The sequence below is a fragment of the Centruroides vittatus genome, unplaced genomic scaffold (assembly GCF_030686945.1).
Source record: "Centruroides vittatus isolate TY-2023 unplaced genomic scaffold, ASM3068694v2 contig_911, whole genome shotgun sequence".
Classification (NCBI taxonomy): domain Eukaryota; kingdom Metazoa; phylum Arthropoda; class Arachnida; order Scorpiones; family Buthidae; genus Centruroides; species Centruroides vittatus.
Window position 1 is genome coordinate 1,056,286 of NW_027122600.1, and position 22,297 is coordinate 1,078,582.

The window sequence follows — 22,297 nt, forward strand, 5'->3', positions numbered from 1 at the left end:
GAATTCTTAATTTTGCAAATAAGAATCATGAGAATTTCTCCATGTTTAATTTTATTATACATAAAACACTCACACCCAGCGGAGTTTTAGCATACCTTGTGCGTTTATTTATGCAAACAAACAATTTATAAAGCAACGAAGAGCGTTGGTGCTAACAAAATGCGATTGTTTTTACCAAAAATGGCCGGCGTATCCCAAATGTGCACCGTAGTATGGGGCTCCGTAATGAGCTAATGGTAAAGCAGCGTGGTGAAGAAGACCTGGAGCGATGGCACCTTTGTTGACTGCTGTTGCAGCTGGATCTTTGGATGGATCGACACCTGGTTCGTTGGTGTTGATGGTGGCACGGAAACCGGCAGCATCGGCTACGTAGTTGACGACACGTCTACGTCCATCGGCATCAGTCAAGCCGTATGAACCAACTTTGTTGCCAGCGATATCTCCTGATTCTCTACGGAAGGTGCCTCCTGTAGCGTGGCCTTCGTTGTACCCGAAATTGTAGTTGCCTACGGGCTGTCGAAAAAGAAAAAAAGTTCAATTTATTTAAAATTCCGTTTAGAATATACACGTAAAACGTCAGAAAATAAAGAAATACTTACGTCCTGGTTACGGAATTGGGTGCTGGCACCGGTACCAAAGTGGTACAGGGGAATAGCCTGAGTGGCTGCAAAGAGGGCTACGAGGATCAGGTACTAAAAGAGTAGATAAAATTCATTTTACGTTCGAAGTATTTCGATATATTAAACCTATGGTTCTTACTTACCTTCATGGTTATCTGTGAATGAATCGTCGATGATGTTCTGCCGAGATTTCTCGAGTGTTTATATACTACATCTTATCGGATCACGTGACAAAGGAAGAGGAGGAATTTTAATCGTCCTCCGATTTCTCTGCCTTTTAGACCTTGAATCACAGCGAGTAGAAGTTCACCTTCTATCTGAACTAGGTCAGATAACTTCATAATAGGCACTTCTTTCGAGATAAATAATTGTTAACGTTGGGTGGAATATTTACTATTACGGTTATTTTTATATTATTTTATTATTATTATATAATAATATTTTTAATACGTCTATTGTATTAACTTATTTTGTTTCTGTAAACACCTTCAAAGAGGCCATTTTGATACGGAACTTTGAGTTAATCGGACGAATCTTCAAATAAAGTTCTTTTCAAAATCACAGTTTTGTATGAAAGTTACACGGAATTATTCAAATTTTATGTTAATTTTGTACAAAATTTATTTTTATATAAATTAATTCGAATTATCTATCACATTCGCACTTTAAAATTAACAATTATATGTGAAGATTTATTAGAATCGAAGCGAGAAAGATCGAGATGGGGAAAAAATGGGTGGGATTCTTCTATAAAATGTCCATTATTCTGACCAAATTATAAAGGGTGTGGATTCATTTCCCACCATGGACCAAACACACGTTTCTTCTCTAAACGTTGCTCTCTTCCTTTAGGTGGATGCGTAATGAATACCCTAGGAGTTTACACTTTGGGTGTTATGTACAGTTAAACCTCCGGACAACGGCCACTGACGGAAACATAGGAATTGGCCGTTATTTGAAGGTTATTCTTTATGCATTTTAAATAAATGAAAAAAATAGTTCCCGAAAAAAATTGCCGCTGTTTACAGATGGCCGCTGTTGGGAGGTGGCCGTTATTAGAGGTTCGACTGTTCGAAGATTCGATTTCAAAGATACTTTTGTATACATTTAAGCTTTTGTAATGATTATAAGTAGATGAATAGGATGATATTGGATATTGTATACTGGAAAAATGGATTTACAAAAATATGCTAAAGTGGCCTATGGAGAGTATTATTATTTTACTTCCTCATCTAAAATCCATGAATTTTATTTAGGAATTATTGAAATTATAATACACTCTTGTAATTTTTATAAATATTATTAATATGAGTTAAGAGTTATTCACGAAACAATTGATTTTTCACATTCTATTTTGTTCGATTGCTCATGGCTTGGAATGCTAAATTATTGAACTTTCGAGTGGTCGAAGCATTGTTCTTCGATTATTCACGAAGTAAAAATTGTAAAATATTATGCAAATTCCTTTAAAACTCCACTTCCTTAATTCTAATCGGAGAAATTCTTAACCTTGTAAATTACAATGCGAGCTTCCTCGAAGGACAAAGCGGTTTGGAATTGGATCAAGAACAACAAAAGAAACGGCCAAACTTCTATCATTGGCCGATCAATAGAAATATTGGGAAGTGCACGAAGGGTGGAGATCGTGACACCCGGTACTCTCCCCATCTCATGAGGGATGAACTCATGACAAGGTCAACTGGACGGGGTGGATCCAATGCTATCTTCTGCGGTGAATCGGACCACGGGGTGGAGCCATACTACTACGTCAGTTGGGAAAAGAGTATTTAAGCGTGAGGAAGTAAGAGAGTAAGCACCTTGCTTCGGTAACTTCCTCTCTTCTATCAACAATCATGAAGGTGAGTTAGAAAGGAAGGAAGTTAACCGATATTTAATATTGGAAACGGAAATTAACTTTTATATTTTTCTAGGTTTTCATTTTACTCTGTGTCGTAGCAGCCGCTTATGGCCAACTGCACCTTGTACACCCCAATGGTGCTAGCAGCAACTTCCGTTCTCAGGACGTAAGTCGAATTCTCTGCAATAAAATGCACTCGTCCGGAAAAAAGTTTTCTAAAAACCCTTTTATCATTACAGCTTGTAGGCAACTACCATTTCGGCTACAACGAAGGACACCCCACTGGTGGAACCTTCCGTAGAGAATCCGGAGATATTGCAGGCAACAAAGTTGGTTCCTACGGTCTCTCCGACGCCGATGGTCGTAGACGTGTCGTCAACTACGTAGCCGATGCTGCCGGTTTCCGTGCCACCATCAACACCAACGAACCAGGTGTCGACCCATCCAAAGATCCAGCTGCAACAGCAGTCAACAAAGGTGCCATCGCTCCAGGTCTTCTTCACCACGCTGCTCTTCCATACGCCCACGGTTTGTATGGCCTGTACGGTCATCACGGTTTGTACTTCTAAAAAGGCCATAGAAACCTGCACGACTCCCTCCCTACTCTAGCTTTGCTTAATGTAAATCTCTTTGGTGTCCCGAGATCTTTGCTGTCGATACGCTTTGGGCTATTTGTATACTTTCTTTTGTAAGATTGTTGATGGACAATAAAACAAAATTGTTATTTGTTAATTCGATCTCAGACTGAATTCGTATAAATATCCGAAGGACGCGTGATAAATTTTTTTACTAAAAAAAACATGGAAGCGCAAAGTAGTATCCTGGTCATTCCTGTTGAAAACGAGCGAGGAATGTAAATTACAGAAAGAATCAACGCCCAGAAACCAATTAATCTAACTCAAGGGTAATCATTTATGGATCTCGTCTATAAATTGTCTCTACCTGTCACGATACAGACCTTCTAAATTCAATCACCTGTACATATCAAGAAATTCTACTTGATATTCCAAGATACCGCTGCATGTTACAATAATAAAATTTTATATTAAACTCGAAAAAACTTAGGGCCCACCAGTGGCAGAGTGGATGAAACCACCGAACACTGATAATTTGTCGTGGGTTCTCGCCTCATCAACGGGCTGTGGAGTTTTCTAGACTTTCTTTACGTATGTAACACTTAAATACGGGCCAGTTTCCCATAGAAAGATTTCCCTGGAGTCACCCCCTAGGCAGAATTATCCACGTGTTAGGTCGTTCTATACTAACAAACTTTAAAAAGTACCCTAACAAGATTTTCCACAGGCAAACTTTTTCCTTATTGATGTTTTCGGTATTAATTATTGTTGACTTCCTTATTGTATGAAGATAAAAATGGCTCTTTGCCATGTACATTGATGAAAAGATCGTGAAAGCACGTGGAAGAAGAAAGGTCCTTGAACATCGAAGCAGACACAAGAGGAAGAGGGTGCGGCCGATGACTCGACTGTAGGCAAGGACGACCTTGAATGACCTAAAAAATGATCCGCCGCATAACTGGTATAGGCGTTGCGATATTATTGTCGATAAAACAATATGTTACGTCGAATTCTATTGCTTTTGACGTATTTTCCACTGAATTAAAACGTTTCTGGTACGCAAATAATTACGTTTTTACAATTTTAATGATGATTTATGTTTATATAAACGCTTTCGCAGCTCTTGAATTCACTTAAATATTAAATTTCTCCATTATCAAATGGGATATTCTCTTATTCGTTTTAAATCTTAAATAAATACTCATCAATTTTTACGGTGGTTTCTAAATGAGCCACTGAAATTAAATTAAACTTATGCAATCAAATTTAACTTATATTAAAAATCTGGTTTAATAAAAATGTTTTCACGTAACGTAAACAATTAATATGCAAATTATGTGCAAGGAAAATTTGCATATATACAAATTACGTTGTTTCTAATGTAAAATGGTGTGCAACGATGAAGGGAAGAGCGGAGTGGAGAGGAAATATGGGACGATGATGTTGCATTTAACACGAGGAGAATATGCCAAAGAGAAGACCCCGGAAGACTTTCTTTGGAAAAATAATCCCTATTTAGGCGTTAGACACGTGAAAAAAAAATCCAAAATTGTCCACGTGATCAGCAGGTTGGTCAGGCTCAAAACTGGTCCCTATTTACGTGGAGAAACCCGAAAAATTCCACGTGGCCGGCTCGTTCTGGCACGACCGAACTCCCAGTGTTTAGGAAACGGAACCGATTGGCCACTGATGGACCTGTTAATTCAGTTAAAACCGTTAAATTTAAAACCATTTGGAATTGCTATATTAAAAAAAAAACAATGATAAAAGAGCATCTTTTCAGGTGTACGTGTTAATTTATATTATTTAAGAAAGTAAAATATGAATAAAACTGTTAAATTATGCGATGCATTTTATAACTAATTAATGTAAAAATTAATAAATAAGAATTAATTTAACAATAAAAATTCAGGAAAAAAATACATAAATTTTAAGACGAAAACAGAGTAATTTGAAGTCTTAGAACGTTCTTGAATACAGGAAAATAATTTATGACGGGGAAGTACAATGTATATTAGGAGGGGAAGAACCTGTATACAAAGATCAACACTATCTATCAGAATTGACCATTCCCTATAGGTTCTTCCCCGCCTACTTACATATATTGTATTTTTAATTATATTTCCGTCCTGGATTTTCACTGTTATCAAATTTTTATAATGGACTTTTAAAAACACGTTCATATAGTTTTAAGCTTACAAAAATAGATTCCATTTTTTAAAATTGTGTTCCTGTGATATTAGGACATGAGGACACGCTAATATCCAATATATAAACATTAAAATAAAATGCTAATTGATAAAATTAATTGTAGAATTTTGTGTATCTCCCTATATATAAAAGCTAAAATATGTGTGTACGTTAGGTAAAGGTTTCTGTAAGGTCATCACCCCAACAACCCTAAATCCCGAGTAATTTTCTGTGTTTTGCAGTTTCATTACTGTAAATACTGAGGTCAATAAATGAAGAAAAAAGAAAATACAAGAATGAAGAATACGATGCATTTCACGAGAAGGGGTGAAAGTTGCCTCAGATGCAAGCCATGTTAACGGAGATGGGAGGAAAGAGAAGTAGAGAAAGACCAAGATGAGGTGGATGGATAAGTGGAAGTGAAGGTAAAGGGTTGAGAAAAGAAGGAAAAATATCTGGCGCAAGTCGGATACAATGGAGAAAACTCGTGAAAAACAGACATACAAAGCGGGACAAGCTGCAAAATAAGAATTGATATACAGTATACTATTCTATATACAAGATGTAGTGTATTATGGTATTATAAGCACTGCACTGTATATTGTGTTATAATGCATATTAATAAATTGAATAAGTGAGTTAATTTCTAATTTTTAGACAAATTTTTATTTTTATAATCTAATTTTTTCTATACAACTTTCTACCTCTATCGTTGTAATGGCCTCCAACATGCCTGATATTAATAAAAATATAACTCTTGAACGATTTTTATTCCATGTTTTAGTGATTAAATAAATATTAATTTTAATAATTAATAATATGTTTTTTTTGCAAATCGGTCGAGTATATTTCCACGCTTATCTCATTCTTTATGATTTTTTGACGAAAAGAATCAAGATGGAGGCCGATAAGAGATGATTCCATCGACATTTTCATTTATTAATCCTGTAAAAAATATAAATAAATCACGTGTAAAATTAAATAATATTTGTGAAAATATACTAGAAATGTTTCATCTTCATCATTTGTTTGATGGCTACAAAGTTAAAAGTCTTGTAAATGTGCCATATGCAAAGAAGTTTGCGCAAAATAACAACATAAAATAAACAGTAGAAAGTTCGCTAATCCGGTTTCTAATTATCAGGAATGTCCGGTAATCCGGCATTATCTGAAACAGTAGCCGATAATCCGACAATATTTATAAGTGTGTATACTTCAAATTCACTTATAAATATGAATCATAAGCAGAGAAAGGGGCCTGGACCCCTCCATGGTTACGCAAGTGTTCATTAATGTCTGTATCAACAGATGGGAATACCAAGAGCAACTGCATCTTAAACACGCTCCTGGTCATCAGATGTAATGTATGAGACAGAAAACAAAGATGGAGATGCTAAATTAATCACATTAATTGTAATTTCTTCCCTTCTCTGCGGGTATAGAAGCAGAATTTTTTCGTCACGCAACACCTAGCAGTGTTTATCGAAAAGAAATCCCCAAAAACGAAGGCAAAATAAGCTTCTAACCTTGAATTTCTCTCTTAATCATCTCTGTTTGTTCTTTTGGATGCTGCCAAAGTTTTGCTTCTCGAGAGGAAAATAAAATTTAACTTTTTAATGTTATTAAAGAGATAAATTATGAACCAGAAATCCACGAAAAGTTTAAAATATTTCAATTAAATAATATAGAGTGAAGTTTTCCTTGTTTTCTTCACGTGCCTAACACCTAAATAGATGGACCATTTCCTACAGAAAATCCACCCTTAAGGCAGATCGCTCGTGCAATAAGATGCAAGTTAACTTTGACCCGCTTTAATATTTGCCTTACGTATATTAAAACAATGCAATAGAGCAATTTAAAAGAAAGTAAAATTTACTGGGCATAAATTGCCTTTGTGCTTCCTTAAATAAGAAGAGATGTTTGCAGTTTAGATTGCTAAGTAAACATATTTTCAAGTAAAATAAAAATAAAATGATTTTATTTAAAAATACAGAAGAAAAATTTTGATATTATAAATGCTAAATATAATATATTGTTCTTTAAAATGTTGTAAAATAAAAATTCATAATTTTCTAATGCTAAATTAAGTTTAAAAAGAATTATAAAATTAATTTACTTACGTCGTACGCCTGTAAATGTAGTTTCACTGTCGATCTCGCAGCTTTTCGGGACGAGCTCGTCATTAAAATCGTCTTATATTGATCTGAAATTCACGTTTTATAATTAATTAATGTAGAAAAAGTATTTAATTTAGTCGTTTCTTTATTGTTTCTTTAATTAAACTTTTATTTTGTACTCGAAAGTAGTCAAAAGTTACTTCGATCTCTTAATAAGTCTATCCTTTCTCTCAGTTTATTAGGAATTAATTAGCATACGTTGTCTAGAATATTAAATAAAATATTAAATTTTTACATATTTTGATATTATTCATAACTTTTCATAATTATTTTTTTTGTAGATCCTATGTTAACTCTAAAATGGTAAGTTATGAATAGTAAAAATCTTGTAACAAGAAGATCAGCAAATTTTAAAGAAAATCAAATTTAAAATACAATATTTGAGTGTAAAATTAAATACAATATTTAAAAATTTGTTTATAAAGTTTATAAATAGATAATAGGATCCGAGATTGGGCTTATTGAGGCCCTCGTAACATATAACAGACTCTCCTACTCCATCAAATAATGATACCTGTAAAAATGTGAGGCCCTAGGCTATAGATTCATAACGAGAGGCCCTAAGCTGTAGCTTGTTTAGTTTATATGACGATATGGCCTATTTCTGAACATAAATAAGTGAATTTCACTGTGATTTTCTTCAGAGGCACTCACTCTTTAGGATCCAGTGAATTCATTGGATCCTAAAGAGTGAGTGCCTCTGATTGTTTACTTAAATAACTCTTGTAAAACTTTTTAAGGCTTGTAAGACACCAATAAGGGTGAAAGATTAGGCTATAGTCGAAAATAAATATTAATAATGTGTTAAACATTACCAAAACCAGATAGAAAAGGGATGGAAGGGGTCTCAACATGACTCTTTTATCTAAAAAAAGACCTTCTAAAGCTCCAAAACAGAACTTCACTGAGTCATGTTGATAAGCTATTTTAAATTATTTCAGAGCTAAAATAGAAGAATTTAAACTATTGGAGAGTTAGTTGGAAGCAACAACCTTACCTTTTTCTTTCATATGAAAGAATAATCTGATGCAATTCCTCTCAAACTGTTTATATCAAGGGAATGTATATATAGTTTGAAAGGAAGGAATTGCATCAGATTCGTGTTTTAAATTAATTAACATGCGCGATGAGCTGTCCTTCGATATCAGTAAAGGCCATGGATTCAATATAATGTTAATGAATTTATTTTTAGAAATCCTGTTTATTTTTTAACGGGATATTTTTAACTCGGTCGTTGAAGATACGTTGGCGTGAATAGGAAGTGAGATTTTCATAAAATTTCTTTGATTTTTTTTTTAATTTACCGAAAATTATTAGAGAAAAAACGAAATTGTAACGTTATTAAAGTATCTTTATCAAGCATTCATGAAGATAAACAATTGCTATAAGAATTTAGGATTATTTTAAAAATGTTTGCATAGAAGACACGTTCACCTCCATACAAATTTATGGTACCTTCTTCCTAACGTTCGGTTACGAGATAAATTGACAAGAGTGAGAATATTTTTTAAACAAGTTGCTTAAAAGTTATTTTAAAAATAAATTATTTAGAGTTAATTAATCATAGGTATAATGAAATATCACGTGCTGGTATCGGGATTTTGACTTCGAGAGGTTAGAAACTGCCCTCAGAGATGGAGGTACCAAGGGCGTCAACCGCATTTCGAATGTATTTCGAGGTCATCTAGGTATGGAGGATGAGGAAGATAGAAAACGAAGATGAAAACATTGCATCAGCCACTTCAAACTGACCTAATTTTCTTCCTCTCCAACAGTATAAAAGCTGAATCTTTTCCGATACGCAGCATCTTGCAGACGTTCATCGACCAGACCAAGTCAAAATCTCAAACATGAAGGTGAGATTTCGTTTAATGAAACAAAAATTAATAATTAAGTTTAAGTTATTTTAATAATACATTTCTCTCTGCAGTACTTCTTGTTGTTCGCTCTTGTGGCTGCAGCCAGAGCTTTGCCACTTTTACCGGCATCAATTATTTCAACTGGCACCAGCATCCAGCAGCGAGTGCAGGACGTAAGTTCTTCAATTAGAAATTCTTCTTTCAAATAACGTAGATTGTAATTGGCCCTTTCCTTCATTAGCCTGTAGGAAATTACCAATTCGGATACACGGAAGGCCACGCTACCGGCGGCACTTTCCGTAGAGAAGTAGGAGACATCGCAGGCAACAAAGTTGGCTCCTATGGACTCACCGACGCCGACGGACGTAGAAGGGTCGTCAGCTACGTAGCCGATGCCGCCGGTTTCCGTGCTAAGGTAGACACCAACGAACCTGGTGTCGATCCATCCAAAGACCCAGCTGCTGTAGCCGTCAACAAGGGAGCCATCGGTGCACCCCTCCTTGCCGCACCCTTAGCCGCTGCTCCATTGGCTCCCGCTCTTGCAGCACCTCTCGCTTCTTCTGCACTAATTGCAGGAAGTCCTCTCTCTTACAGTATTTCTATCCCACGTATGGGTTTGGCCAGTCCTTTAATCATCTAAGTTTCTTTACTGTTGCAAGTTGGTTAAGGTTCTTCTTTCTGTATGTTGCCTCGTTTCCTGTTTCTCCGGTGTTTCTTCCAACAAATCTAGAAATGCTTGTGAAAATTTCAATGCAATTGTAACTCAGGAATTCATGTAGAAAATTAATAGAGAAAATAAAAAAAATATATATGTAATTAATTTTGTCTGAAGTATGCGAATTACATTAAAATCACATGACTTCCAGTCCAGACAGAAAGTTCTTATATAGGGACACCGAAGCTTTCTATGTTTGGAAAGCTTAGGTGCCTCTATATAACGAACTAATATAATCTCTAAAACCCTATATGACCTCGATATAACGAACTTATATAGCGTCACTTCGTAAAGTGCTTATGAATACTTATGAACGGATTTTCCCTTAAAATATTAAATAGAGAACCAAACTCTCGAAATATGTGCATAGACTCCATCAAAACACAGTTGTTTGAGCTACTTCGGTTAAGCGTTACGCTCGATTTAGTGCCAATTTCAGAGGTGAACAAATGCTGGCACTTAAACGAGATTTGACTGCAATTATTAATTTCATTCAAATTCTAAGCCTCTATTCAAAGCTATCTACAGAGATTTGTCATTCAAATGTTACCAAATCTGGTATGGTGACATTTCGGGACATGCCGAAGACATTTCCATTAAAAAAATTAGTACCAAAACACGCCACTTTTGAGTTTTTGGCGCTTCCAAAGCGCCATAAATTCGCGAACTTTAAGTGTTTCTATCTATACTTCTAACTCTAATTTCCTGTCTGAAGCGGAAATCATTAAGTGTTTAGTTGTAGAAAGACTTGAAAAGTGCAAGAGAAATATCACAGAGGATCAAATAACCCCCTCCCTCCCATCCAGTGCGGACATTATTTAAGGACAGGCCCTATATAGACGTACCCGTATAAGATGAATATTGTTTAGTTGATAAATATAAATATACCAGTAAACTAGAGATCAAAAATTTACAGAAGAATTAAAATATTTTTATTAATATATTTCATATATTCTGCAGTTATATAATTAACTACTGATAAATTACACACAAAATCGTATCTTATACCTCTCTTAATACCCGAAATCTTGAAATTATTGCAATGACACAGTCTGTTTCATGTGAAACGTAATTTGTCATTGGTTTTCTTCTTAGCCGCTTAGTGTCTAAAAACACCCAATATCTATTTTTTACACGAATCCGGTGCCAGAGGGACTTTTAATCAGTTTGCAGATGTGTGGGGGAGAAGATCCTCTAAAGAAAGACCTGCACAGCTTGAGTTTTTATGGTTATGAATGGAGTTTCGGGTGTCGATCCATCCAAAGATTCAGATGCAGTAGTCATCAATAAGATGCACCCCTCCTTGCTGCAACCTTAGTCGCTGCTCCATTGGCTCCGGCTCTCGCAACACCTATCGCTTCTTCTGCACTAGTTCCAGGAAGTCCTCTCTCTTACAGTATTTCTATCCCACACCTGGGCTTGGCCAGTCCTGAAAGACATACTACAAAGTTCATTAATAACCATTCGGAGTTAAAGTCTCAAAAACTTAACTCGTTATTTCTGTTTGGTACCCACTAATTCTTCTAATTGCTTGTATTGAATGCTTAGATACTAATCGTACTATTATGTATGAACATTGCCGTAGATATTTTCTTTATCGATGATTTTTTCCCTAGAATTCCTAGAATTGTTTCCCTAGAATCCCTAGAATCCCTAGAAATACAGAAATAGCAAACAGCAGCATAAGATATTTTATATTCCAATTTCTTAAGAAATTTGAAAGGACAAATAACTGAATGAATGGAAAGTTTCAATCAATATAATCAAGCAAATAATTTTACTGTATTATAATCCAGATTATAGAACATTTTAAATGAGAAATTAAAATTACTATATGAGAAAAATCTAAATAACTTTAAATATATATGAGGTTAATGTGTAATACAGAGATGAGAAATTCCTATTTTAATAACTGCAAACGATATTACAGCGAAAAGGAAATTTCTATTTAATCAAAATTAATTTAGCAAAATTTTAAAAATAATAGAAACGTTGTGTATCTAGGAACATGGCAATTCAAAGAGATTTCTGGAATTTGCCATTCTAATACAAGAGACTCGTAAGAATTAAGGATCTCTTGAATAATTTTCGCCTTATATTAGTAACGTGTTATAGCTTTATAGCTTCGTGGGGCCCTAACAAATCTGAATTAGGGGGCCCCCATGTACAATGTTGACTTCGGCCATTTTTCTTCGGGGGAAAAATTTTTTAGGGAATCTTTTCTTGCAAAAGAGTGGTTTGAGGCCCCTTGTTGATAGGAACTTTCCTTTTGCCCGTAGGATAACGCGTTTAAGTGCTGTTTAAGAAGCGAAAGAGCTTAATGAATATATGTTTAATAAAGTCAAACAAACATTAAACTTTTAGTAAATAGAATTCTAGTGTAAAGAGTAAGAATGCACGATAAGCAAAATGGCCGATTACCGATTACCGATTAATCGGTCACGCATTATCGGCCGATAAGTGTTAATAATTTATTGTATTAATAGGTAATTATTATCGCATGAAATTATATATTCTTAGTAAAAATATAAAATTTCATACGATAAAAATAATTTTCAATATGAAGCTATTTTTTTTTCTTTTTCAGATTCCTGTATTAAATTAAAATGATAAATTATTATTTTGGAAAACTTATTAATTTTAATTAATAGCCAAATCCCAATCCCTCACGGCTTCCAGTATTGCTTGGAAATTTTTTAGGAAAGATAAAAACGAGAAGTTTTTCAAGTTCAATTTGTGCCAGGCTTCTGTAACGAGAGGTGGAAATAATGCTAAAACTTTTACCACTAAAAACATGATAAATCATCTGAAAAATGTCATCATGAAAACTTTTTAAAATAAACTTAAAAGATGAAAAGAGAAAGTTCCGAAACGAAAGAAGCTGGATGTTTATCACTAACAACGGAAACTCGTATCCAAAGACAAGCTACTTTAACTCAATTAATAGAGAAGAAAAAATTGTGGGATATAAATGATCAACGATCCAAAGAAGTTCATTACTTGATTGGGAGAAATGATAAGTGTAGATAGGCCTACACAGTCATACTCTGCTGTGTCTGATTTAGAATTTGAAAGATTACTAAAAAAAATCGTTCCTAATTACAATATTCCCAACAAAATATCACCCCTGATATATTTCAAAAAGTTCAGTCGAAAATTCAGAAAGCTATTGACGATGCAAAATATATTTCTTTAACCGCTGATATTTGGACAGCAACTACAAATAATTCTCCATTTTTAAGGTTTAAGGATGATTTTCAGCAAGAAAGAGCTGTTTTGCGAATTATTACCTTTGAAGGTTCCCACAAGCTACACGAATCAGTGAACGAGTCGAAAAGTGAGAAGATATTCATAGTACTGAGAGATTCTGCAGAAAATATGGTAGCTGGAATCAGGAATTGCAACTTAGAGGCATTATCACGCTTTACACATACACTGCAGCTGACACTAAACGGATGCAAATTTTCTCAACAAGATGCGAAAACTATAATCACAGTTAATAGAAATATTGTCACACATTTTAATCGTTCTGTTGTAGCTATAAGCAAATTGGAAGATTTGCAAGACAAGATAGGTTTGCAGAAACACAACTTAATTCAAGATGTTTCTACTCGCTGGAATTCTACATACTACATGTTGCAAAAAGTCCTTGTCACGTATGATATAGATAATAAAATTTCCACGTTAAGCACATATCAGTGGTCTCTCGTTGAAAAAAATGTTCTACTTTTAAAACCATTCGAAGAAATTACTGTGGAAGCCAGCAACCGAGAAACCACCTCATCTTCAATATAAATAGACTCTGAAATTATTCTTATTATCAAAAGCAAAGGGCAGTAGTTAAGAAGAATTAAATCCTGAAGCTTCTATTTCTGGAGATGATCAAGATGGAGGAGAATCTCTACATTTTTCTAATTTATTTAATAAATTAGCTTCCGGTAAATGAAAAATGAATAAGAGCATGTTTTAAAAAAGGAAAAAAAAAGGAAACAAACGAACAAACGTTTCGATCAAGAATTAGAAAAATATTTACATTTACCTCTTATACAAAGACATAGTGAGTCATTTTTGTGGTGAAGTTCAGAAGAACTTTTTCCTAATTTTAGCAAAATAGCTATGAAATATCTAAACCCCGGCATCTTCCATTGAAAGTGAAAGAATTTTCAGCACTGGAGGTAACACATTTATGAGCCGGCAAGAAACAGGCTATGCCCTGAAAATGATGAAATTCTCATGTTTTTGTATCACAATTTACAGGTTTTAAAGTTTGAATATTAAATTTTTATTGGTTTTATATATTTAAAGTTTGAGCTTTAAATAAAAGAGAGAGCTTTGAATAGTTTATATTATACCTTTTAATATGTATTGATAAAAGAAATAATTTAACTTAAATTTTTTTTAATATTCAGTTTGTCATGTGATATATAATAAATATATAAGAGAAATTTATTATTTTTTATTACTAGCATTATACCTGACATTCTAACAAAAATATTAAAATGCAAAATTGGCCGATTATTCAAACCGATTAATCGGTGCATCCTTACTAAAGAGACACTTCGCGCGTTATAAAATAATTTTAAGATTTATACATTTTACTAATTGTTTTTATGAGTTTATAATTAAAAAGGCTGTGACAATCGTAATGTTAAGAATTGAAAGTTTATAGGGACGTTTAAAAAGAACACACTCCAAATTCCTTTATACCCTTTGGAAAATAGGAGCATTTTTTAGAGTCCAAAAACGGCTTTAAAAATTAAAAATAGAAGATGATCAAGATAACTGAGAGACTAGCGTGAAGGACATACTACAAAACGTGTTCTTCATAAGAAAAAACTTCAACTTTGGTATGAAGTCGAATAGAAACTGTAGAACCAAAAAGTGTGCCCGGTACGTTAGAACTCGATTTACTACCGCTCGCTTTATAACCCCCAACTTTTAAGTTGTGAAACCGGGGTATACTTTAATTTATATTTACTCGTTAGTATACAGATTATCGCCATATACCATTGCAGATATTTTCTCATAAATGAAAAATTTACATAACTTTATGATAACGTTATATTAAATGGTTCCCGGAGAGCCGTCGCTAAGCAAACCGTCGCAAATCAAACTTTAATTTCCATTAGGTTTAATGTCAAATTAGCCGGCCGGGAAGATAAAGAAACCGGTTAAAACCTATGGAAGTCGGGTTGGAGTCCGGATCGACTTGGAATTTTGATAGGAGGCCCGTCCCTCACTCACTACGCCGTCTTCTATTGTAAGATTTTTAAATATCCATTACGGGTTTGACCAAAGATCCTGTTACAAAAGGCCCACCAGTGGTCAAGCGGTTCGTTCCCTGAACACTGGGAGTTCGGTCGTGGGTTCTCGCCTCGCCAGGACGGGCTGGCCACGTGGAGTTTTCGGATTTTCTACACGTTTGTAACGCCTGAATAGGAGCCGGTTACCCTTAAAAAGACCTCCCGGAAGGCATTCCCCCAAATGTTACGTTGGCGTAACTTAACTAAACAAACAAACCTGTTACAGAAAGAAAAGTATTACTAATGAGCAGCGAGATGAGTCCCTAGCCATAAGCGGTTATGGTCATATGTTAATGAATCCCTGCATATAGTATATTCATTATAGGCACACACACTAGTTTATATTATATATAATGATAATTAAAATATATTTTATTCTTAATATATTATTATTATTATTTGTTTTAAATGTATTCTAGATGTAATTTAAAGATCCAAAATTCTAGAAATGATGGATAATTTTATCATCCCCTTCCGCCTGACAACAAGCTTGTTACGTTTTGTAGACTAGTAATACAAGTAATTATTTTAATACAGATTTTTTTATATGACCTTGCCAAACTAAAAATAGAAGAATTTTCTATACGATAAGACATTTTTAGTTGGCGTATTCGATTATTCACTTGAACGCCTTCTAAAAATGACCTTCCTTGAAAAGATCATCTAATCCAAAAGTTTAATCTCATTAAATTTCAGAGAAATTTCAATTTTTAAATGTATTCTTATCAATACATTCGAATTTGTGGCAATATAATGATCTTGACGTGACTGAACACCGAATTGAACTTGTGCCTCTAAGCTAAGTTATAATGTACAGTACAAGAGGATCTTCCTCCCTACCAAATAAGAATAACACGTGTTAACTTTTTTGAGGATGGAGCAAGGCCCCTTCTAGCGTGAGGCCCTAAGATGTTGTTTGTTTAGCTTACGTGTAAATTCGTCCTTGATTCTTCGGAAGCGAATTTTAATTTCAGGAGTAGCCTAATTCTACGTCGATTCTCGTAATATAAATTCCGAATAAATCACCGAAAAATTCTTTTCAAAGCTATTTTTCATGTCATGAGAGCAGAAAATTTGATTTCTGCGGTAAAATATTCATTAAAAGTTTCATTTTTAGCATGTAAAACGCAGAACAAATTTGATTTCGATAAAGTTTGCAACATTTTTTTTATATTAAACTTGTACAATATCCAAAATTGTACCTTTATAATGAGAAATAAATTAATGTTTTCCTTAATAAATGCCAAACTTTAATTTGGGATCATTTTATCGTATGATATTTAAGAAATACATAACGATTCAAGGCATCAACATGAAAAGTCACGCAAGGATTCCTGCAATCCGCTCTTCAAATGCTCAAGTACACCTTTGAAAACTCATATGAATATTTCTAGACATATTTCTTTTATTTGTAATAAAATTTTAAAATATATTTCTACAAGAATGCATTAAATTACAAACAAATTGCAGTAAATTTACATATGCGAACTGCCTGAAAAATCGCAGAGGGTTCACATATTAATGGTTTAAAATCATTGTTTTCTTAATTCTCAGCCGATCATATTCGAGGGTTCGAAAATATAAACAATTTGATGAAATTTTTTAAAGAATTGCATCATTCGATTTCGATGATCACGTGCAAAAATCATGATATTGGATTGTGGATGACAAATGGCAATAATCTATCAGGGTCAGAGATCGCAAGGGCGTAACATGCTCCGAACAAATCTCGAGGTCATCGGGAGTTGGAGGATGAGAAAAAGATGGAAAACGAAGATGAAAACATTGCATCAGCCACTTCAAACTGACCTAATTTCTCCACCATCCATGAGTATAAAAGAAGAATATTTTCTGTTTCGAAGCATCTTGCAGACATTCATCGACCAGACCGAGTCAAAATCTCAAACATGAAAGTGAGATTTCGTTTAATGAAACAAAAATTAATAATTAAGTTTAAGTTATATTAATAATACATTTCTCTCTGCAGTACTTCTTGTTGTTCGCTCTTGTGGCTGCAGCCAGAGCTTTGCCACTTTTACCGGCATCAATTATTTCAACTGGCACCAGCATCCAGCAGCGAGTGCAGGACGTAAGTTCTTCAATTAGAAATTCTTCTTTCAAATAACGTAGATTGTAATTGGCCCTTTCCTTCATTAGCCTGTAGGAAATTACCAATTCGGATACACGGAAGGCCACGCTACCGGCGGCACTTTCCGTAGAGAAGTAGGAGACATCGCAGGCAACAAAGTTGGCTCCTATGGACTCACCGACGCCGACGGACGTAGAAGGGTCGTCAGCTACGTAGCCGATGCCGCCGGTTTCCGTGCTAAGGTAGACACCAACGAACCTGGTGTCGATCCATCCAAAGACCCAGCTGCTGTAGCCGTCAACAAGGAAGCCATCGGTGCACCCCTCCTTGCCGCACCCTTAGCCGCTGCTCCATTGGCTCCCGCTCTTGCAGCTCCCATCGCTTCTGTGATATATGCAGGAGGAATTCCCGCTTCTTACAGTTATTCTATCCCAAGTTTGTTGTAATCAGCCCCATAAGATAGAACTAAATTCTGTTTCTCGTCGTCTTTCCTCCTTTCTTGCTCTTAGCTCAAATTTCTATAAAATTTGCTCAGACGAAACGATGCTTTCTTGTCGGGTGATAAAATGTAAGAAGGAGTAAAAAATAAATTTAGTACAATTAAAATTTTGTGATTATTTATTATAAACATTTGCAAATGCCCTCTGTGCATAGACCCATCGCAGACGATGTAACTGAAGACATTGAGCAATTAATTTAATTCTAAAGTTTTAATTAATAATAGCGGTTTAATTGAAAATATAATAATATCCAAACAGAACATAATATTCGTTTAATTAATTATCATTCAATTATTTAAATACAGCGTGTAGCAAGGAACCGAACCGGCTCCACATTTTGCAGGGCCCAGTATAAAATACGAGTGAGGGGCCTTTTCAAGACGTCGAGGGCCAAAGATTAACCAAATGTGCGGCACCTTCACGCACCTCTAAGCGTGGGGCGCTTAGAGGGCTTCGTGGTTCCTCTTGTACTGTACAGTACATATGAATTCCCACGCAGAAAACATGTTCTCTACATTTTGAAGACTTAAATAGGTATAACCTGTATCAGGTTATTAATAAGGTCTACTTCATAAAGACATAAATAAGTAAACACGTGCATGAAATTGGTATAAATTGGAGTCAAGTACAACGTACTAGAAACAGACAATAGCAGTGACGTCAAGAGAGAAATTTGTAACCAGTCAAATGAATGATTGTTTCGCTTAACCAATGAGCATCTATCTAACAAATATTGTTTAATTTAATAATGTCAACATTACACGAAAACACTCAGATTTTGTTCGGTTCCTCGAGTAATAAGTTTATAAAAGGTAAATATAAATATATATTTATTATCATTTAATTTAAGTAATATAAATAAAGCGAAACTTACTTTTACATTCCTTGCCCAGCTAGTTTCAGAGATGACACTGAACTGGGTATCATCTTCGTATCATCTTCGTGATGTCACTAGAAATCGACCAATAGTAAGTATGCATATATATTATATTAAAATAAATAATATAACATAAAATTTACTATTAATTTATTATTATTTATATTTGACAAAATATATTAATTAGTAATAATTTAGTTATTATGTTAATCTTAGTTTATGTAAATTTTAAGAAATTTAGTGCCATCTTGTGTTGTTAATTAAAGTTACAGAAAACATTTTATTAGTTGCGCCATCTTTTGACAATTAAATAATAAAAATTTATTTTTATATATTTTGTAAAATTTTAATTTAATATTTTAATAAGAATAACTTCAATTATAGTAAATATGTTTTATTAATAATATATTTAATAAAAATTAATAAATTAGCAAAAGTGTCTTTATTGTCATTTAAATAATAATAATAATGAAGTGAAGCATATTTAATAACTATAAAAATTTTCTAATCGATTATAATCGTTCAATTATAATCGATTAATAGGAATAATTAAACAAAACTTCATATAGAATAATTAAAGAAGCCAATGGGAGGAGACATTGACATATAGTTTTGGCAGCTTCATGATGTCTTCAAAGGCATCAAACTCGAATATGACTCATTCATTATAATTAATGACAATTGAATAATTTATTAATTAATCAAGTAATCGATTAATCGATTAATTCGAAATGAAGATCGATTGTTCAATCATTTTATTGTATTAATCGATTGACTTAATAATTCGATTAATTAATCGATTAATTATTAATTTAGCCAATCGATTAACGAGCAAGTCATATTAATCGATTAATATAGACTTTTTCCATTCATTTTCTAAAGATTATCACACTTATATATAATAAATAAGTAATCAAACTGATAGTTTAATATTTTTTGAATCAGTTTTAATTAATTATATATCGATTAAAATCGATTATTTAAATCGATGTGCTCGATTTCTATTATAATCGAGCATATTGTAAATCAGTAATTAACTGAAACTCCTCTCTCTTTGTTTACGGGATATATAAAGTTTTATCATAAATAATCGATTTTTACCATGGTTATCGATTATTTAACTTTGAATTAATCGAATGTATAATCGATTTACTTACAAATATCGATTATCAGCTTATCAAATAATAAAATTGATAATGAAATTATAGAAAAGTAATTAATATAGTTTTAGTGAGTGTAATATCGATTATTGATGTTATATGAATCGATTATTTATAATCGATTTTACATTCCCAAATTATTTCTTAGTAAGATCGAATGTTTATATCGAATAAAATATATTGATTTATATAAATGTTTAAGCGAAGATTCTCGATTGGGTGAAGATTTTGATATTTTAGCGAAATTTTAAAATGTTTTCCCTTATTTTATTAATAAATTTGTCATCAATATATGGAAGTAGATAAGTAAACGTGATAATTTAACTATCGTTCGGCAATTAAAGTAGGTTAACATGTGATTTGTCCTTCAAATGTCGACTGTCACCGACACAAGCTGGCACCGAGATTCTGACGCTTGTCCATCATCGTTTTTTCAACTAGTGAGAAAAAATATAGCAAATCACGTATAACTAGTATCATTTGAATAGGGATAATAACGTGCCAAGCACATCTTCGTGTATGAAAGATGTGGGATGAGATTTTCATCTCACAATTTCCGGGATAGTTAAACTGTGGATGGGATTTCAGCAATCCATTATTTCCTCTCTTCTTTAAATAAATATAATATAAAATTGGGAGATAATTAATGAAATTCTTTAATTTTTATCTCGCTTGTTGACTTCACTACCGAAGAGAAAGCAAAATTATAAATAATTTTTTTTTTTTTAGCTTGAAGGTCGATCAGATATTTATGCGTATGTCGAATGCAGGGGACGTTGTAACTCGTGTACATGATAGAGAATACATATGTGTAAATTATGAAAAGCTTTCCTACGTTAATATTCTGTATAATATCAATATTTTATCAAAAAATCTATTATAATGTTACATAAACTGTAGATAAATTATTACTATCAATTTCTTCTTTCAAACCTGTTCGAGATCTTAAACTTTATAATTCAAATCGGCATTCATTTAACACATTTAAATACAAAGTGGCAGTAAATAGTTGTGTAGTCGGGTTAAATGTTAGCTTATATTATAAAATTATTGCTTTAAAAGAAAAGGAGACTCTTAAAACCGGTGGTAGGAAGCGAGGGTTTAAGACCCCCCCTACTCACGACCCGTGTTGTTACCAACCCCACTTCAACACCGACTTTATCCCCCCCACAGGTCAGCTTTTAAACAGGTGTCTTATTTATAAACATTCTTATGAAAGCAATAAGATCTTTTTAATAGTTAATTAAATGTATTATACCGACAAGGAGTCAATAATTCTTAAAATTATATTGCTTTTTTTTAAGCGGAAATATTACAATAAGGAAACGAAGCTTAAAGGAGATAGTTTCTGACGAAACACGCAATCAAATTTGAAAATTTCATAGAAATTAGTTCAAGGCTGCCGATCGAACCACACCCAGATGAATGACGACGCCCTACCTAAGAATGGTTCATCGCCTCTTCCTTGCATACTGAAAAACATAGATTCGAAAATCCTTCATCTATAATTTCTATTGGCTTTGCCGCCATTTTTTATAAATCAAAATGGGTATAAAAGTCATCTGCCGAATCCGAAATTGTCACTCTTACTCATCACCGAGAAGGAAAACTTAACCATGAAGGTAAGACGACGAAAATTTTCATTTTTTTCCTCTCCTTCCTTATATACTCCCCTTCTTAAGTGAAAACTTATCCGAATTTTCTTTTACAGTGCTTGATTCTTGTAGCCCTTTTCGCCGTTTCTCAGGCTCAATTCGTCTACCATCACGGACTTGGTTCTAGTGCTCAATTCCGTAGCCAGGACGTGAGTATTAATTCTCTCGTGTAACATTTTACTTATAATAAGTTAGTTTTAACTTATTATGTGTGTGTTTAGATCGCTGGAAACTATCATTTTGGCTACAACGAGGGTCACGCTACTGGTGGCACCTTCCGTAGAGAGTCTGGTGACATCGCTGGCAACAAAGTCGGTTCCTATGGACTTTCCGATGCTGATGGACGCAGAAGAGTAGTCAGCTACGTTGCCGATGCCGCTGGTTTCCGCGCTAAGGTAGATACCAATGAACCAGGTGTTGATCCAGCTAAAGATCCAGCTGCCGTCGCTGTCAATAAGGGTGTTGTACCCCACCACATTCCTTACTACGGACACCACTACTATGGTCATTATCCCTTCGCTTACCATTTCTAAATTGTAAAAATGTAAATTTTCGTGTGGTTTTTGTAGGTTTTTATGGTTAAAACTTCGAGCTATTGTAATTTTGTGTGCTGCGGGTTCGGATATTTCAAGTGCCAAACAAAAGCAATATGTAAAGAAGTGAATATAAAAATAAAATAATTACTAAAGAAATTTTTTGAGTGTCATATCGAATCAATA

At 33.8% G+C, this 22,297-nt stretch overlaps 5 protein-coding genes across 5 annotated transcripts; 4 read left to right on the forward strand and 1 right to left on the reverse strand.

Annotated features, from left to right (window-relative positions):
• Nucleotides 1-84: 84 nt before the first annotated feature.
• Nucleotides 85-7,382, reverse strand: LOC136984241 (cuticle protein 14-like). Its single transcript, XM_067281147.1, has 4 exons — nt 7,364-7,382; nt 764-972; nt 600-692; nt 85-513 (listed from the first exon to the last, which is right to left on the reverse strand). The coding sequence occupies exons 2-4, from the start codon at nt 767-769 to the stop codon at nt 172-174; spliced, it is 441 nt and encodes a 146-aa protein (XP_067137248.1). The 5' UTR covers nt 770-972; nt 7,364-7,382; the 3' UTR covers nt 85-171.
• On the forward strand, nt 2,341-3,210 carry LOC136984242 (cuticle protein 14-like). Its single transcript, XM_067281148.1, has 3 exons — nt 2,341-2,479; nt 2,552-2,644; nt 2,718-3,210. Exons 1-3 carry the CDS (start codon nt 2,474-2,476, stop codon nt 3,045-3,047), a joined length of 429 nt encoding a protein of 142 aa, XP_067137249.1. The 5' UTR covers nt 2,341-2,473; the 3' UTR covers nt 3,048-3,210.
• Nucleotides 7,383-9,270: 1,888 nt separating the features above from the next.
• On the forward strand, nt 9,271-9,919 carry LOC136984264 (cuticle protein 14-like). The gene is made up of 3 exons (XM_067281179.1): nt 9,271-9,276; nt 9,351-9,452; nt 9,521-9,919. The coding sequence occupies exons 1-3, from the start codon at nt 9,271-9,273 to the stop codon at nt 9,917-9,919; spliced, it is 507 nt and encodes a 168-aa protein (XP_067137280.1).
• Nucleotides 9,920-17,204: 7,285 nt separating this feature from the next.
• LOC136984265 (cuticle protein 14-like) lies at nt 17,205-17,832 on the forward strand. Its single transcript, XM_067281180.1, has 3 exons — nt 17,205-17,210; nt 17,285-17,386; nt 17,455-17,832. The coding sequence occupies exons 1-3, from the start codon at nt 17,205-17,207 to the stop codon at nt 17,830-17,832; spliced, it is 486 nt and encodes a 161-aa protein (XP_067137281.1).
• Nucleotides 17,833-21,378: 3,546 nt separating this feature from the next.
• On the forward strand, nt 21,379-22,270 carry LOC136984250 (cuticle protein 14-like). Its single transcript, XM_067281159.1, has 3 exons — nt 21,379-21,545; nt 21,635-21,727; nt 21,800-22,270. Exons 1-3 carry the CDS (start codon nt 21,540-21,542, stop codon nt 22,109-22,111), a joined length of 411 nt encoding a protein of 136 aa, XP_067137260.1. The 5' UTR covers nt 21,379-21,539; the 3' UTR covers nt 22,112-22,270.
• Nucleotides 22,271-22,297: the final 27 nt, after the last annotated feature.

Excerpts from the sequence above, each read along its gene's own strand:
- LOC136984241 (XM_067281147.1), bottom strand. Across the intron at positions 514-599 it reads CCCAATTCCGTAACCAGGAC|CCCGTAGGCAACTACAATTT; the intron begins GTAAGTATTTCT and ends CTTTTTCGACAG.
- LOC136984242 (XM_067281148.1), top strand. Across the intron at positions 2,645-2,717 it reads GCAACTTCCGTTCTCAGGAC|CTTGTAGGCAACTACCATTT; the intron begins GTAAGTCGAATT and ends TTATCATTACAG.
- LOC136984264 (XM_067281179.1), top strand. Across the intron at positions 9,453-9,520 it reads TCCAGCAGCGAGTGCAGGAC|CCTGTAGGAAATTACCAATT; the intron begins GTAAGTTCTTCA and ends TTCCTTCATTAG.
- LOC136984265 (XM_067281180.1), top strand. Across the intron at positions 17,387-17,454 it reads TCCAGCAGCGAGTGCAGGAC|CCTGTAGGAAATTACCAATT; the intron begins GTAAGTTCTTCA and ends TTCCTTCATTAG.
- LOC136984250 (XM_067281159.1), top strand. Across the intron at positions 21,728-21,799 it reads CTCAATTCCGTAGCCAGGAC|ATCGCTGGAAACTATCATTT; the intron begins GTGAGTATTAAT and ends GTGTGTGTTTAG.